Source organism: Felis catus, chromosome X, assembly GCF_018350175.1.
Source record: "Felis catus isolate Fca126 chromosome X, F.catus_Fca126_mat1.0, whole genome shotgun sequence".
Taxonomy (NCBI): domain Eukaryota; kingdom Metazoa; phylum Chordata; class Mammalia; order Carnivora; family Felidae; genus Felis; species Felis catus.
The window spans coordinates 43,385,196-43,403,344 of NC_058386.1; the positions used below are offsets into that span (position 1 = coordinate 43,385,196).

The 18,149-nt window shown below is 40.2% G+C and overlaps 1 protein-coding gene across 7 annotated transcripts in view; it reads left to right on the plus strand.

Moving 5' to 3' along the window:
• CLCN5 (chloride voltage-gated channel 5) overlaps nt 1-18,149 on the plus strand; it is a 175,486-nt gene that overhangs the window by 136,681 nt on the left and 20,656 nt on the right. For 5 of the 7 annotated variants that reach the window (XM_011291722.4, XR_006593349.1, XR_006593348.1 and 2 more), the window contains 3 exons: nt 11,354-11,505; nt 13,857-13,956; nt 17,541-17,728. In XM_011291722.4, the coding sequence (XP_011290024.1) occupies nt 11,354-11,505; nt 13,857-13,956; nt 17,541-17,728 (440 nt within the window). Of the gene's footprint in view, nt 1-459; nt 1,829-6,593; nt 8,970-11,353; nt 11,506-13,856; nt 13,957-17,540; nt 17,729-18,149 lie in introns of those variants that run through there. The other 2 variants (XR_006593351.1, XR_006593352.1) reach the window with 2 other exon arrangements.

The following is an 18,149-nucleotide window of genomic DNA, read 5'->3' on the forward strand; positions in this document are numbered from 1 at the left end:
ATGATTACCACAGTGGGTTTAGTTAAAATCCATCATCTCATATAGATACAATCAAAAGAAAACGACATCTCCTTGGGATGAGAACTCTTAGGATTTACTCTTAACAACTGTCCTATATATCATACAGCAGTGTTAACTGTTAGTGGTAGTCCATCATGTTGTACATTATATCTTATTTATGTTATAACTGTAAGTTTATACCTTTTTGACCACCTTTCTCCAGCTCTCCATCCTCCTACCCACTGCCTCTGGTAATCACACCTCTGATCTCTTTTTCTATGAGTTCTTTTTTTTTTTTTTTTTTTTTTACATTCCACATGTAAGTGAGATCACAAAGTATTTGTCTTTCTCTGTCTGACTTATTTCACTTAGCATAATGCCCCCAGTGTCCATCCATGCTGTCACAAATGGCAACATTTCCTCATTTTTAAAGGCTAAATAATACTCTATTGTGTATGTATATACCACAATTTCTTTATGCATTCATCGTCGATGGGCACTTAGGCTGCTTCTATGTCTTGACTATTAGAAACAATGCTGCAGTGAACATGAGAATGCAGATATCTTTTCGAGTTAGCCATTTTGTATTCCCATCAGGAACAAATGAAGAGTTCCTGTTCCTCCAGATCCTTGTGAATGATTGTATTGTCAGCGTTTTAGATTTTAGCCATTCTAATAGGTGTGTAGTGGTATCTCATTGAATTTGCACTTTCCTGATGACATAGGATGTTAAGCATTTTTACATTTACTCTTTGCCGTCTGTGTATCTTTGGTGAGGCCTAGATGTTTCTATTTAGACCTTTCTTCTTTTCTAATATAGGTGCTTAATGCTGTGAATTTCTCTCTCAGCACTATTTTGGCTGCATCCTACAGATTTTTATATCTTATATTTTCATTTTCATTTACTTCAAAATAGTTTTTAATTTGTCTTGAGACTTCTTTGGCCCATGGGTTACTTAGAAGGGCGTTGTTTAATTTCCAGGTATTTGGGCAGTTTCCAGCTATTGCTCTGATTGGTTTCTAGTTTAATTCCATTGTGGATTTATGGAAAATGGCTAGGAGTTGGGCTGTTTAATTTGGGGCTGTTTAAAGTGTAACTGTTTGTGCCAGAGAGTTAAAATTTTGTAGTGTCCTTGTTCTGGTGTCACCTCCTGGTTCTGAGTTTTCTGTAAGTGCAGTTTGTTGAGAGAGATTCTGTGGCGTGTAGTTCTCTCAGCTGCCATCTATTGCCATTATACTGGAGCCACTGGTGTGGTGGTAAGGTATGGGAGCAGGTCATTTTATAATTTTCTGTGAAATCTCGGTGTCTGCTGGGCCTGTATCTTCTGGCTGTGACCTTCACAAGGTTTAGTCCAGTGGTATAGTTTTTGTTTTCCCTGCCCCATACTTCTGTTCAGACCACAGCATTCGCCATCCATTTCCTGGAAGCCCAGGCCCTTGTTGACTGTTCTTTTTTGTTTCCTTTGGGTGAGATGAGAAGGCTGGCCTGGTGGTGTCTGCTGGAGTGAAAGGAATGCCCTTCCCCCAGCAGGGATGAGGCTCAGGCAAAGTATTTCCCCCTGGAGCATAGTCCTTTGGTGTAGAGAAAGCTCTGGGGTATTTCACAATGATTACTCTTCCCCTCCCCTTGTCAGAGCCAGGAAGGGATATTTCTCTTATCTTCCCTGTGAGAACTTGGTTGGATTCCCGGAGGTAGAGCCCACAGAAGGGTAAGCCTCAGAGGTTTCTCATGCTCACGCAAGTCTACACACTCAGCATTTCAGCCGTTCCTCAAAGTTGCCATTCAAGTGTCCCTGCCAGTTTATGTTCCCATTGGTTTCTACTTCAGGTAAGCAGATCTCTTTGTGTCTTTTTGGAGAAACCTGTCTCTTCAGACTTGGGTGTTTTGGTGGCAGTTTTCCCTACAACCTTAGTTCTCAGAAGGGGCCATGACTTTGCAGTTTGTCCATTTTTTTCTTGTTTTAAGGATGGGAGTGACAGATCCTAAGCTTTTTACTTGCCAGAGCTGAATCTGGAAGCCCCCCCCCCACCCTTTTTCTCAATTAGTGAAACCACTTTGGTCCCCTCTTGAAGGGAAAAAAATTTCAGAGACCCTTTGTCAGTACTATAATCCAGAGTGGATTATTTTTAACCTTACTTTGTTCTGATTTATAACATGGGGTAAAAGGGTTGCTGTAATGTCTTAGGAGTGTTTTTGGGGTCTGTGGCTAGCAGGTACTCCACAGATACTGTGGCCATGTTGGTACAGCTATAGTTAGCCATATGCCAGAAGTGATGGGTCCCAGGTTGTAGTATACTTCACAGGTGAGCTGACTCTTTCTTTTCTAGGGATTGTAGTGCCATTTTATGATCCTGCCAGAAGAATGAAATCAAAATACCATTTGGAATTCCTCAAAGCTTAAGAAGTGTTCTCAAAAGTCATTCAGTACAATGTATTAGTGACAAAAAAAAAATCATTGCTAAAATGATAGAGTATCAGAGTTGGAAGGGACCTTAAAAATCATACTTGCTAATCTTCCCTCATTTTACAGACAACCTGAAACCTGAAACCCACAGAGATTAAGGCAATTGCTCAAGGTGATACAACTAGTGATTTGTGGAGTAGGGTTAGAATCTGTACCTTCTCACTGCTGGACAACAGGATTAATGGCAAAGACTTTCTTTGCATTGTCTTTCATTTAACAACTTTGTAAGCCATCTTCCTCGCGGTGTTTTCCTCCTGGTGTTCTCCAGAAACTGTCACCTGCTTTGTTTCTAAATACTCCAGTGATCTGCTTCTCAGAATGAAAGTTTGCCCTTTGCAATGTCCGGTCTCTACTCTTCTGGCTGTGTTCTCATTCTTTTTCTTTTTAGCCATCACTATGTAACACAGAGATACACCTCACTATTGAAGATTCCAACAACACACGTGTATATAAAATGTGAAAGGCTCCCCTATACTAAGCATTCCAGAGATAACCCCTCAAACTAATTCAATGTGACCCTGTCAATGCTTTTTCTATCCAGTTAACGCATAAGCACACAATTTAAAAAAATTCTACTTAATGATTCTGTGACTTTTTTCACATAATGTGTTTGAGAGACTTTGCTATTTCAGTACACATCAGTTTACTCCTTCCCGTGAGCTATTCCCCCCTTACCAGACTCCTTCACTGTTGTCAGGTTTTCACTACTACTAACAGTGCTGCAGTGAATAACACACATACATTAGTGTGTACAGGTACCAGTGTTTCTTTGAGAGCAGTTCCTAGATTTTATATATCTAACTCATTATTTCTGTCCATGACATCACATTATTTCCATGAGTCCAAGACGAATCTCCTAATTGGTATTTCTTCTTGAAGCTTTTGACCCTGCCAAAGAATAATTGCTAATCTCTTGTCCCCAACTTCCTTTTGGAGATTAATAGGTAGAAACCAATGCAGACTCAGTAGAGAAGAACTAGAGAACTGCTGCTTATGGAACAATAATTACAAGTTATTACACAGGATTGTGCTACCCAGCGGGTTATGCATTTTAGGGCAGCGTCTCCCTACCCATTACATTCCCCAGTCCTTTTGTCAATCCCATAAATGTGTAAATTTGAAAAGGAAGGAGTGAAGAGCGAGTAATAGAGCTGAGGGATGTTTTCTTTATATGGACAACCCCCTCAGCAACTTTGTCAAATCCAGCCCCTCTATTTCCAGTTCTACATTAATTTTAGTGGCATTCTAGTCCAGCAAGAGTCTGCAGATACCAAGCCATAATCCACATGCTATTTTTCCTAATTTTTGTTATGTCTGGTAGTTAGCACCCTGGTTCCAGTGGTAAAGAAGGTGGGTTGCATTCAGAACTTCCAGATTAGAGCAGATGCTGGGAGTAGGAGGCATAAAAGGGACACCCCGAAGCAAATGTCTACAACCCAGTGGGGATAGAGCTGTATCCGTTGGGAAACGAGTCCAAAGGTGGTCTTAGAATCTAGATTCATGCTTGGCTCTTAAGTCTTTTTCCCTATCCCTTGCTGCCATGCCCCATCTTCCTGTATACTTCTCAGAATCCTCAAACTTAGTTTTGTAGATTTGCAGTTTTTGCAGTCCTATTACCTGCATCTCTCACCACCCCTCATACTGTCTAGCTTTCAGCAGAGTTGAGATAGAGAGGTTCCTCTTAGTTGTCCTTCCTACTTCTTAGACAACTTTAAGTTGTCTTTCTTTCTGCAAACAGAAACCAAAGCAGTCAGTCCTTAAATGAAATGTGTGCAAAACAACACAGGCACTCACGAGTGATATTGGATGTCTGATGCAGTGCTTGGCAGTATCCTGCAGCGTCCTGATGTTTCAGCTGCTGAATCAGGGGAACATTCAGGAGCTTCTAGGGGATGGTTGGCAGGGGGAAGAGGCCTCAGGAAAAAGGAGTTATTTATCTATAGCTCTGGAAGCATTTCAGTATTTAACAACCAATATGGCTGTACAGATGTGTATCAATGGATAGTTTCCTTGAACATGTGTCCCAGAGACCAAACTAAGACAGTATTTTAAAGCATAGCATGGTCCTGCGGTACTTCCCAGGGCTAAGATGGGAGAGCTGCCCCACCAACATTTGCTTTTCAGCTACTGGGTTTGAGTAAGTTTGAAAGCAAAATAGAAGCAAAATGGAGGCACAAGTTCATAGAAAGGCCCTAAAAATGTTGACTAATTATTGGGGTTTCAGCTGTAATGTAGTCTCAAACATAGAGATGAATGTAATGTGTAAGTGTTCATAACTCTCTGGGAGATCTAGAGTGGATGAACTAATACAAGAAAGGGTAGAGGGTGCAGGTATGGAAGTGAGAAAAGGCATACATTAGGCTCTTAGTACTTGCTGTTGAATGAAGGTAAATTTTAAAAAACCGCAGGATGAATATCTGCTGATGTATGCTAGGTAGAGTGTTGAAGTTCTTGTAGATGTCCTTTCAGCCTTGCAAACATACAACATATCCCTGTAAAAACTGAAATACATTTTTTAAAAAATTGGACTATTTTCGGGTCCTGTGATACGTACCAACAGCCTTGCCTCATTTCTTTGAGTGTTTCTTTCTTTAGGCCACTTTCTTTAGGCACAATAAGTGTGCCCTCCTGCAGCTGCGCTACTACTAAAGCAGTATTTCAGGGTCTGTGCACGAGGTTTCTCTCTATCCTCTTTCCGCTTGTGTTTTTGTTAGTGTTTAACTCATTCACTTAATCGGTTACTGTTAAGCCCCCCAGGTAAATTTCTAATGGCATATTGGTTAGGGGTTGAAACAAACATTATTCTCAAATTGGAATTTCTTTTCTTGTTTTTTAAGGGGTTGCCTAGTTTTAAGCGTCATGTGAGTTTTAGAAAAAAAAAAAAAACCAACCAACTGTACAGTAGTTTCCATAAAGGGAAATGAACTAAATGCATTCATTTATTATGCCTCCTCATCCAAGCAATGTGCTTCTAAAGACCCATTGTTAAGTTTTTAGACCTAAGTGTAACCTATGGGGAGAGGTGTTTAAACATTGACTTTTTTCTGACTGGTTTTCTGGGTATTTTCTCCAGACTCAAGCAGCACAAATGACCCTTTGGGGGCTTTTAAAAAATTATTCAAATTGAGATCTAATTGTATTTTAACTTGAATCATTTTCCTATCAGAGTATTAAATTGTTTTATATGTAACTTAGAGCACATGATGCCTTCAAAACTTACTCAAGTTAAGTTTTATCTTTATCTTTTTTTTTTTTTTTTTTTTGGTATGGAGGCAAAACTCTAGACTTACTTAAGTACCTCAATATGACATGTTGCATCCTTGTTCAATTTCACTCTTCCTTCCTTGGCAGAGAATTTACACACCAGAAGCTTAACTCTTAATACACTGGTTTTGAAAAGCCTTTTTGGGGACGCCTGGGTGGCTCAGTCGGTTAAGCGGCCGACTTCGGCTCAGGTCATGATCTCGCGGTCCGTGAGTTTGAGCCCCGCATCGGGCTCTGTGCTGACAGCTCAGAGCCTGGAGCCTGTTTCAGATTCTGTGTCTCCCTCTCTCTCTGACCCTCCCCTGTTCACGCTCTGTCTCTCCCTGTCTCAAAAATAAATAAATGTTAAAAAAATAAATAAATAAAAATAAAAAAAAAGAGTGCAAACAATTTAATCCCTCTCATTGATGAAACCTAAAATAGGTTTAATATCATTGTTATTATTATATGCTAAAATATTTTATTTTTCCTATTATAAAAATTATGATGGATATTTAAAAAATCCTGGCCTATGTTTGTGCCAAATGCCCATTAAGTGGTGTTTCTATACTGAAAGTTTTAAAAACCAACGAATAGAACACTGTATGTTAACTACACTGTAATTAAAATAATAAAAAAAAAAAAAAAACAGGGGCACCTGGGTGGCTCAGTCGGTTGAGCATCCGACTTCAGCTCAGGTCATGATCTCCCAGTTGTGGGTTCGAGCTCCATGTCGGCCTCTGTGCTGACAGCTCAGGGCCTGGAGCCTGCTTCAGATTCGGTGTTTCCCTCCTTTTCTGCCCCTCTGTGGCTCGTGCTCCATCTCTCTCTCTCTCTTTCATAAATAGATAAACATTAAAAAATATTTTTTTAATAAATTAAAAACAAAACAACATTGCAGGAGCCACTGACACTTTTGAAATCAGAAGATGATCTGATCAGCTCTGTGTCCCAGAAAGATAACTCTGTTGTCACCAAATGTTAACCCTATTATTGTGTTTTTACCATAGGCTGCATTAAAAACTGGTCAGCATTTCTTTACCTTATTTTCACAGTAATATTAATTGAACCTACACCTGGCAGTCTGTATAACAAACATATGCTAGAAATTACAAATTTGGCAGAAAAGGGAATTGTAATTAAATATCATTTTAGTACAAGGACTGCATCATAGCTACCAAACCTAGTTTTCAAGGGAAATAAATTTACATGGAATAATAAAGTCACTCCCCTAGAAGCTGTGATGTAACATTTGAAAAATACATGAACTTACATCAGTTATTAGCATGGTACCAGTTCTACCATCCAGTCATTGTACATTGAGGAACTATACATTTTTTAAATACCAAAACATATAGTATCTTGAAGTGTAAAATAATCTAGTAAGATAATGTAAATCTTATCAGATAATGTAAGTGAATTCTGCAGGTGCCTTCAGAAACTATATGTAGGATTCTATTTAATAAAGAATGACTTTGAGGGTCACCTAGATGGCTTAGTCGGTTATGCGTCTGACTCGATTTCAGCTCAGGTCTCTATCTCAGAGTCTTGAGTTCAAGCCCTGCATTGGGCTCTACACTGGACACGAAGCCTAGTTAAACAAACAAACAAACAAACAAACAAATAAATAAAATAAAGGATGACTTTGAAGGAGGCTTATGAGTTTGGGCATACAATTCTCTTTGAGTAAGATATACACACTTGTCTAAAAGTACAGCTCTATAACATAATTACACTTAAGCCACAAATAGCTTTTGATTTTTAAGCTTTGTAGTTCATTGCCACAACACCATCAGTTGCCACTTCATTTTAATTCTTCTCATTAATGCTAGTTTAGTTCATCAAGGGACTGAGATGTCATGATAATGACAGATGAGACTGAAAGCATACAGATTTCATGAAGTTCCTCACATTTTGTAAGGTTTTTTTGTAATAACATTTCAGATGCTTTGGGCCCTAAGAATTGATGAGAATGATCACAGCATTTGAAGCCCTCCATTTAGGTCTGATTATTGGAGCACACTGACTTGATTAATGTTTAACAGCGGCTGTCCTGCAGATTCACTAAGGAAGTTGAGAGACGGTGATTTCATTCTTCTTTACTTGACCAGCCTTGTTGCACAGTTAATTAAGACCTGCTGAAGAATAGCCTTAGGAATAGGGCCTGGGAAGGGAAAGCCTTTTAAATAATGCAAATAGAAGAGTGAATTTATTTTCACAGCTGAAATAGCTGGTTTTCCCCAGTTTGGATTAGTGAGATCAGATTTGATGTTGCTGGCTGGGTAGAGAACTAATATAAAGAAACAACTCCTTTTCTGGACTGTAATCTGAGTTTTAAGTTACTACGTGCTATTAAAGAGCTGAGCTTGTAGAGTACATTCACATGCAGTTCCATATTTCATAATTTTCTGTAATTATCATATATACATAGAAAGACATATAACACATGTGTACAGTTTAAAGAATGATTATAATATGAACACTCAGTTAACCACCGATCAGATAAAGAAAAATTACCAGCATTCCAGGAGCCCCACCTTCACCATGTGCTCTATCCAGATGGTGACCTCTTCTCTCCTCTGGGTAGCTACTGTCTTTACTTTTGTCATTTTCTTGCTTCTCTTTGTAATGTAGCAACTTATATTTGTATCATAGCACGTATAGTTTAGGTTTGCCTGGTTTTGAACTTATATGAATAGAATTATGTGCTCTTGTGTCTGGCATCTTTCAGTGTTACACGTCTGAGATTTTCTCTGTGTTTTTGCCATCCAGTGAAATTTCTTTAAAAAGCCTTTTCTATATTTGATCCTCTCCCTTTTTTACTTAGGATCCCTCTAAATGCTTTCAGTTATTCCTCCTTTGCCTTCTTGGATTTTCTGCTAAATAAGGTCTAAAGACTCAAAGTTGTCTGGACCCCAGTTTTGTGAACATATCCGACTGACCCAGTTTGATGGCATTCGTTTAGATGAGACTACATCTTTAAGGCTTCTGTGCTCGGTTAAAAATCTTCCTTTCTCCAAGCTGGTCCAAGGGTCTGGTCACGTGACGCCACCAGTGACATCACATTCTGACCGCGGGGAACACTGGTGGTTCTTTAGGTGGCGTTTGTTCCTGTGAAAGGCAGAGAACGCAGCAAGTGCCCTTCTAAAGCAGTTCATACCGGGGCTCCTTCTGTAAAAGCTCCTCAACCTAAATGACCAAATGCTGGCTGCCAAAGTTATTTCTTCCTTGAGGCAGAAAAAAAGAAAGCTGTGATTGAAGGTAAGCAGACTTGAGCCCAGCCAAGGACCGAAGTGTGACCCCAGGGAGAAGGGGATCTGGAGAATCACAAGCAGTCTGTTGTTGGCTTCTAATCACTGCCTGCTGTTTCAGAGCTGCCTGACAATTTGCGTTTCTAACAGGAGACTATCTACAAAGGAGGAGGATGCAGTGCTCATGTTACCTAGTGATGTAATAGGATTCTTTCTTTCCTGTTAGGAAGCTGTTGCAGATCTTCATTTTGTCTTAATATCCTTAGAGCTGGGGGCCTCATTTGCTATACAGTGTAACATTATATAGCTATTGGATGCTTTTAAAAATCAGTTTCACAAAATCCTTTTTAAATTTCTCCTGAAAGGAGAGCCCTTAAACCAGAGCAAATTCATTTGGAGCATTAACCTGCTTTAAAAAGTAAATTTCTGGTTGTTTGGTGTCTTGTGTTCATGTCAGCATTTGTCTGGAGAATTGAAACAGCTTGGTTGTTTTTTTTTCCTTTTTTTTTTGCCCCTCTCACCATACTTTATTTCCTTTCTGCCCTCATTTCCTAGCTGGCTGTTTCCGTCTAAGCTCTCAAACACACAGCATTAATCTTTATCAGTATGCCACTGTCATGATAGGAAATGCTGGGCTGGTGATTCAGCAGCCAACCATTTTACAGCCAGGTAGGCTTGAAGATATGGAAAGGACTTTGGTTAGGGGTTTTAAGATTAACTTGTTAACCTCCTCCACTCCAGCCCCACCCCCACCCTCAATATGATTTAGATTCTGCAGAGCTTTTCCTTTTAAATGTGTGTGTTGCCGATAAAAGGTACACTGAATTAGGTATTCGGAAGACTTAACGATTTGTAAATCAGGTACAACTTGGGAGTTAATTCCCACTCACCCTATGAGAGTGCTGAAGTTGTCTGTAGGAATTTAGAGTGAAGATGGGGATGCAGATGTGGGGAAATAGGTGGCAACTTGGGCCTACTTTGGCCTTCTCTGCAGAGGGATCCATCACCAAACAGTCTGGGTAAAGCTTTGTCCCTGCCAAGGTTGATGCTGCAAATGTGAGCTTTGGCTGGTTGCATTAAATGATAGCATTACTCTGCATTTTTCCTCAGTGTGCATTTGCATAAATTCCTGAATACTGTTGTACTTTTTGTGTTTAATAGTGAAATACTGTTTCACCAGAGGATGGTGGAAATATTTTGAACAAGTTTGTCAAGCAGTACTGAGTAACCTTGTGTGTGTACAACTTCTGAGTTTTAATACTTCTTGCTCATCCCCACTGTGCAGCGAATAAACCTTGATTCCGCTGATATTTATTGAATCTCGGATATGTGTTAGACATGAGAAGGCAATGATGACTTGGATATGGGGCTGCCCTCAAAGAACTTCCAGTCTAGAAAGGAAGACAAAACATTTGCATAAGTAATTATAACAGAAGCACCAACAGCAAAGCAGATAAAGGACTGTGGTTGGACAAGTGGATATGTTTCTTCCATTGAAAGATCAGGGACAGACATTTCATCACCAAGCCATGCAATGGTCTTTAAATCTCTACTTGTAAGTCTTAGACTGTTCTGACATACTCAGTAAAAGTTTCTGTAAGCCCATTACATTAGGGATCAAAGTCTACCTGTTGAAGGGAAATACGTACATTCTAGCCAGCTTAACTCTTGAAGAGGCTGGCATGCTTTCTTTGGAACTCCCACTCAGGCAAAAGCTACCTCTTAGAATTGAACTACTGCCTTATAAATGTAAAATGGTTTCTGATGTGCTATGTCTACAAAGATCTTTGACCCTTTTGTCTCCCTTCCGTAGCAGAAACTGAAATACCTAAGGGGCTCCAAGCTCCTGCATTTTGTTTCATAAATCCTTTCCCACTAAGCTTCAACTCCTGTCAGTTCTCCCTTTGTGCTGTCACGCTCATCTGTCCCTTTCCATTCATACTGCCTTAAGACACTCATCATTTTGTGCCTAGATCACAGAAACTTTCGAATGTGGTGGATGTTCCCACCAGGTGATTATATTGCTTAATCAGCACAACCTAACTATAATCATCTGATAGTTTAAGGACTCACCTTTTGGTACTCAAAAAGGAGGTATTAAAATGTTTACTGTCCAGGGGCACCTGGGTGGCTCAGTCGATTAAGTGTCTGACTTGATTTCAGCTCAGGTCTTGATCTCATACTTTGTGAGATTGAGCCCTGTGTGGCAAGGGTTGGGGGTGCTGTCAGTGCAGAGCCTGCTTGGGATTCTCTCTCTCTCTCTCTCTCTCTCTCTCTCTCTCTCTCTCTCTCTGCCCCTCTCCTGCTTGCTTGCTCTTTCTCTCTCGAAATAAATAAACTTTCAAAAAATGTTTAGTGTCTGAGGTACTAATGTCTATTTCCTGTTCAATACAGAGGAAAAGTCATACAATGGTGGAGGAATAGGTTCTTCAAATAGGATGATGGACTTCTTGGAGGAGCCAATCCCTGGTGTGGGGACCTATGATGATTTCAATACAATTGACTGGGTGAGGGAGAAGTCTCGAGACCGAGATAGGCACCGAGAGGTAAGACGAAAGATGGTCCATGTGTAAGTGTTAGAAAACAGCAGGGAAAGAAGTTGAAGATCTGTAATTCTTTATATGTATGCTCTCCTTCAGCCCTGGATGTGGATGAATCTCAGGTTTCCATTGGCAATGTAGGGTTTTATTTTCTAATTTATTTTTATTTTTAGGGTATCTTGTATATGATTTTAAGAAGAATTTATAATTAATGATGATTTATCTTCCTATAGTAAGTAGTTGAACAGGATCCTTGCAGCCCTGAAATGGGTATAAGTGCCTATGTAAAGAGGTGAAGACAAACTTGGTGGAGGGGACCAAAATAAGTTTCAAAGATCTTCTTCCTCTGCCTCATTTCCCTTTTATGGTTTTCCTTTGAAACAGGGTTTTTAGAACTAAGAAAAGAAAGGGGGCTTCCTTTAAAGGAATAAAAGAAAAAAAAAATTCAGAGCCTTGGTGTTTACTGAAACATATGGGATAAAGTCCTTGCGATTATGGCTCTCAGACAGCCATAAAAGAAAATGTGTGCATTCAACTCAAACCCCCAAGACCAATCAGATCCAATTTAAGGATATTAATTTAATATGATAGGTAATAGGTGGCATTTATGGCTAAGGCCCAGATTCTTTAGAATTTGGTGAAGTTCCCCACCTTTCTTTTTTCAGAGTACCACTAAAACTTCTTAAAGCAGTCTGCCAGGGTCATTTGCCTTTAACTTGTTGCTATGCATCATTTAAATCAGGGAATCAAAATTTCTAGCTCATGTCAGGGCCACATGGAGAGCTTATGAAAGCGGTAGGGCCTCAGCCCCAGTGATCCTGATTCAGTGGGTGATCTCCTGGTGAGACATTTCTTCAACCTTAGGTGCTATTATTTTTCCTTTTGTATTATTTCTGTTTTGAGTCCAAATTTAAAATTTGATTTTTACCTTGTCCCTTTCTCTCCTGAGTTCATGATTCCCTTCTCTCAGAGCCAGGCAAGTCTCCTGAGCAGTCAGGTTCAGATTGCTTTTTGTTCTTAAGCCATTCCCAGCTCCTGAGTGATCTTCTCATGACCACTTAAACCCAGGGGTCAGGTTGTCCCAGGTACAGGTTTTGAAAAATTCCTCTGTAATCTTTGGACTTGTGATAATCTCACGGAGTTTTCTATCCTAACTAAAGAAGGGGATCTCTACGAAACACTCTTATGTTTTTCATAAGGTTTCTGATATTTGGGAATACACACATACCTGTCCATCATATCTATTCATCACTCAGTCTTTAGGATTTTTGCTGTCTGTAATTCAGAGTTCAGTTTGTCATCAGTTGCATATTCAACATGTTATTTACATTGTGAAAGTCACCCATGATATGACAAGGGCATATTTTCCCACTATATGAAAATGGCTGCATCTGAGACACATTATGCCAACTAATGACAATTCAAAATCAATTAGAATGTGTTTATTAAGTGTTCAAAAGGGACTGTTTTCTTTGCATTAACTGCTCATCATCAGAATGGAAACACTGTCACTGAAAAATGTTACCTCATCTACTTTGAGCACTAAAAGTGGAAACTTAAAGTCTCAGGTCAAAATGAATTTTGAAACTGCTTTTAAAAGTTTTATAATAATTTGTGATTGTGATGTCACTGTAGATGAAGATGGGGCAGCTAAGTCACAGTTTCAAAGATAAGAAATAGAGGTTCAGAGAAGGGGGAAGCCCAATGACAAAGCTGTCAGAATACTTGGTTTTGAAATAAATGTGGGCACTGAAGGGCTAAACTGACAAGGCTAGGGCCTAAAAGGCAAAACTTTCTGTACCTCTTGATAGTCTCAGCTATTCCCAGCAGGTTTTTGAAAATAAAGCGAAGCATCCCTGATACCATTTAATATCTGTGATCAGTGAGGGGAGCAAGTCCTGGAACTTGCCAGCCCTGAAGCACTGCCCTAGGTAGCAAGCCTCATGTTGTCCTTTCACCACTGAAATAAGTCTGTGTTTGTTGATTCTTTGCAAAACAATCCAGAAACCATCCCTAGAATATCTGATGTCTATGGAAGAAAGAGACCACTGCAATAAGCAAAACAGATTGACGGGATACAAAATTAGCAGCTGAATGGGGGAATCCCTGACTAAGGTACTTGGAGCCATTGCTCCAGTACTGTCCATGAAGGTGGTGGGGTTCAGTAAGACAAGGCTCACTAAGCCTCCCAAGTTCTTGGTGATGTTTGTTCAGCCCGGGATTATTTGAGCAGTAACTCCGAATTGGTCTCTGTTCCTGATGAATAGATTTGTCTTTGTACCTCTTTATTGTGTGTTTTAAGGTGAAAAAGTAAGGGTGTGTGTAGAGTGTACCAATTTTTTCTCATTTCTCCCTAGATTACCAATAAAAGCAAAGAGTCAACATGGGCCTTAATTCACAGTGTGAGTGATGCTTTTTCTGGCTGGTTGTTGATGCTACTTATTGGGCTCTTATCAGGTATGGTAAACTGTGTTTGTTTCCTAAACAAATCTCTTAAAATCATGGTGTGCCCCTCCCCCAAGCCATGAACCAAGTTGAGTGCTGTGCTTTACTGTTTTCCTACATGAAATAAATTGCTGGTAGACCTTTAGGAAGCTTGATGTTCCCATATGTAAAGGGATACTAATACCTGTATCTCTTTCCTTTAAATGAGGTTAAACAAGGAAATGTATTTAAATGAATTTATATGCTATAAAATATTGTATCCGTTTTAAGGTGCTGTTAGCATGCCTTTCAGTGATTGTCCTGAGGAAGAGCCCTTCTGTTAGAGACAGTCATTTTTTTTATTAAAAAAATTTTTAATGTTTATTTTTGAGACAGAGCTTGAGCAGGGGAGGGGCAGAGAGAGAGGGAGACACAGATCTGAAGCAGGGTCCAGGCTCTGAGCTGTCACCACAGAACCTGACACAGGGCTCGAACCCACGAACTGTGAGATCATGACCTGAGCCAAAGTTGGATGATTAACCAACTGAGCCACCCAGGTGCCCCAACAATCATTAAAAAACAAAAAAACAAAAAAACACATAGTACATGAGGTTTATAAGAGAAGATACAGAAGAGAACTTCCTGAGAGACCTTTGTAGCTCTTTCTTAAACATCTCTCTCATTTGGTGGTGAAGAGCAGTATGAAAGATGTGGCTCATACCCTCAGGAAGTTCACAATCTCAGTCTTTCATGCTGGCTGAGGAGTGGGATGGTCCTACCCTTTCCTGTCATCTCCGGCGACTTCCCAAGCCACTCTAAACAATATATATGATCTAACTAGGAATGGTACACTTGCTATGCTCGTACAGCTTGAAAACAGGCTCCCAAGCAGGCTTCCCTTCCCACGGGAGAAGCAGAAAGCCAAGAACACGTGACAGAGATTCTGAGTTGTATCCTTGTGGCATTAAAAGGTGGGCCTAGGAAGATCTGGAATATTGAGCTGAAAGGAACGTTAAGTGGGAAACCTGGAGGTAGAGGGCATGAAATAGCCATTAGCACAGGCTCTACTTTGCAGCTACCTGAGTTTGGACCAACCCCATGGCTTGCTAGTTTTGTGACTTTTGGCAAGTTTCCTAACCCCTGGAAGCTCAAGGGGCTAATAAGAGTTCATATAGTACATGTTTGTTCTGAGGACAGAATAGTAGATAAATGAGATCTAGCACAGGTAGCTCTCAGCACAGTGCCCACAATTGCTTTTTGGGTTTTTTTTGCCCACAGTTTTTAATAGCGCCACTGCTGCTGTTACCTAGAAAAAAATTTATGAGCCATGGAGTATAAATAAATAAATGTTATATACATATATAGAGATAATACATACATATACATATATACATATATGTGTATATATATCATATGATTGCTGCAATGAAGGATGGCTCGTCCATAGCCGGGTTTTCAAAGATTATCTAGGGAAGGGGTCAGCAATGTCTTTTTGTAAAGGGCAAGATGGTAAATATTTTAGGATTTGTGTGCCAAATGGTCTCTGTAGCACGAAAGCAGCCACAGACAATAGGTAAGTGAGCACGGCTGAGACCAGGCAAAACTTTATTTAGAAGCATAGAGGCAGATTTGACCCTTGGGCCATAATTTGCCAACCTGTGGTCTAGGGTGTTAAAGCTACTCCTTCTGGCTTGCACAGGAGAGAGAGAATGGTCTGGCCAGTTTTTAAAAAATTTTTAATGTTTATTTTTGAGGGAGAGAGAGACAGAGTGTGAGCAGGAGAGGGACAGAGAGAGAGGGAAACATAGAATCTGAAGCAGGCTCCAGGCTCTGAGCTGTCAGCAGAGAGCCTGATGCGGGGCTTGAACCCACGAACTGTAGATCATGACCTGAGCCAAAGATGGACACTCAACCACCTGAGACACCCAGGAGCCCCTGGTCTGGCCAGTTTAGAGTTGGATAATAATAGACCAAGTGGTGTGTAATGCTAAGTACTGCAGAGAGGCTGCAGAGAAGGAAGAGGGCTGAGAAAAGGTTATATAATTTAGCAGTTGGTAGGATACCAATGATCTTGGAAAGCTATCTCATAAATATTACGAGTCAGATTTCAAGGGGAAGCAACCAGTGTAGAAGTTTTGGAGATATTTGGGGGTCATTAGAAGGAGAGAAGGGACAGAAGCTTGAAATGGTAACAAGGACAAAGGAAGGCATTTTATTCTGTAGGGCAGGGGAAACATATTAGGAAAAGGAGGAGAAAGAGCAATAGAAGGGAAGATAGGATTGAGGGTACCGCATTAGGTAGAATAAGACATGCACACGTGAGACAACATGGGGAACAAGCCTAACTCTGTAACACATGTTAATTTTTGAATCTGGGCAGTAAGTGCAGTAAGAATTAGAAGAAGGAGAAGGTAGGCATGGCCAAGAGGAGGTATCAAACAGCGTGTTAGATTTGATTAGGTTATTCAAGTATGTAAATAACCTGTGTTAACACTTTTAGCACCTACCCAAACATACATATGACATGGCCTCCAGCCTGTTGGAATGTAGGTATAATATCCTCAACTTTTTAATGTATTTCTTATCACTAGGTGGCCAGTGAATATTTTTCTTTCCCTTGTACACACAGGGCATTTTGTTTTTAAGTATTGCAGAGCAACAATAGAAGCAGTGTGCCTGAATACAGAAACAGTCTGGGAATTCAGAGGCTGTGAATTTTATGATGTCTTTGCTATTTCCCTAAAGCATGATTCTAGACCATTTAATTTCTTTATGCCAGGGTTTCTTCATCTGGACAACAGAAATGATGAGAAAGCCAGAAGTTTCTATAACTATCTTAACCCTACCAGTCTATTAACCATAGCACATAAATCCCCATTCACTGTTCATCTTCTCATAATTTTCTTTGATGGATGCATAATAAGTTTTCACTACAAAAACTTCAGAATGTTCACATCCTAGGTTCAGAAGGCTTCAACGTGTCTATAGCTTCATCTAATTTTCCATGTGCATTGCAGTCTACGCTTTTACCGATTCAGTTCCCTTAGCCTAGAATGCCTTTCTGCCACTGCTCAGATTCCCTCATCCATGGAGCGAAATTGCTAACAAGGCTGAGTTCTTCTCCCCATAGTCTTCAACAGCTCCCTTCCTTCCCCCAACCATGTCAAATAAATATAATATTCTTCAATGCAGGCAATCCACATTTTCTCAGTCTTATATAATAGAATAAAATGATCTTTAATAAACTTGACTGTATTCATGGATAGGTATCCATCAACTGTAAGTCAAAGCAGAGTCTTTGCCATGTAAATCAACTAAAAGGCAAATATTCAGGCTCCTTGCTCCCACCCCACCACTTTGCCTCTCCTCAAGTTCCCCGTGTATAGAAATTCTACTGACATGGTGTTTAATGCAGACAGTGTTTTGGGTTTTGTACACTCCTGAACAGCCATGTAATGACAGGTGAAATCTATTAGAGGTGATAGGTGGAAATCAAATAGACCATCAGAAAGAGGTTGCAAATGGAACAGAAAAGTTTATGATTACCCATTATTTTGATGCCCTTTCCCTCGTTTTCTCTGACAACTTTGGCCTTCCCTTCCCTCCCCTCAAATCAGGCTCCTTAGCTGGCTTGATAGACATTTCTGCTCATTGGATGACAGACTTAAAAGAAGGCATATGCACAGAGGGATTCTGGTTTAACCATGAACACTGTTGCTGGAACTCTGAGCACGTCACCTTCGAAGACAGAGACAAATGCCCTGAGTGGAATAGCTGGTCCCAGCTTCTCATCAGCACAGATGAGGTAACATGTTGTGAAGATCGCAGAACCACTGATTTTATTCTTTTTTCTTAAAGTTTATTTATTTTGAAAGAGGGAGAGTTCAAGTGTGAGTGGGGGACAGCAAGAGACAGAGGGAAAGAGAACCCCAAGCAGGCTCTGCACTGTTGTTGCAGAGCCTGACACAGAGCTCGATCCCACAAACCGTGAGATGATGATCTGAGATAAAAGAGTTGGGCACTCAACTGACTGAGCCACCCAGGCATCCCCCACTGACTTTTATTCTTACATTTGCTTCATTTCTTTTTTTTAATTTATTAAAATTTTTTTAATGTTTATTTTTGAGAGACAGACAGAGAGAGAGACAGAGTGTGAGCAGGGGAGGGGCAGAGAGAGAGGGAGACAGAATCTGAAGTAGGCTCCAGACTCTGAGCTGTCAGCACAC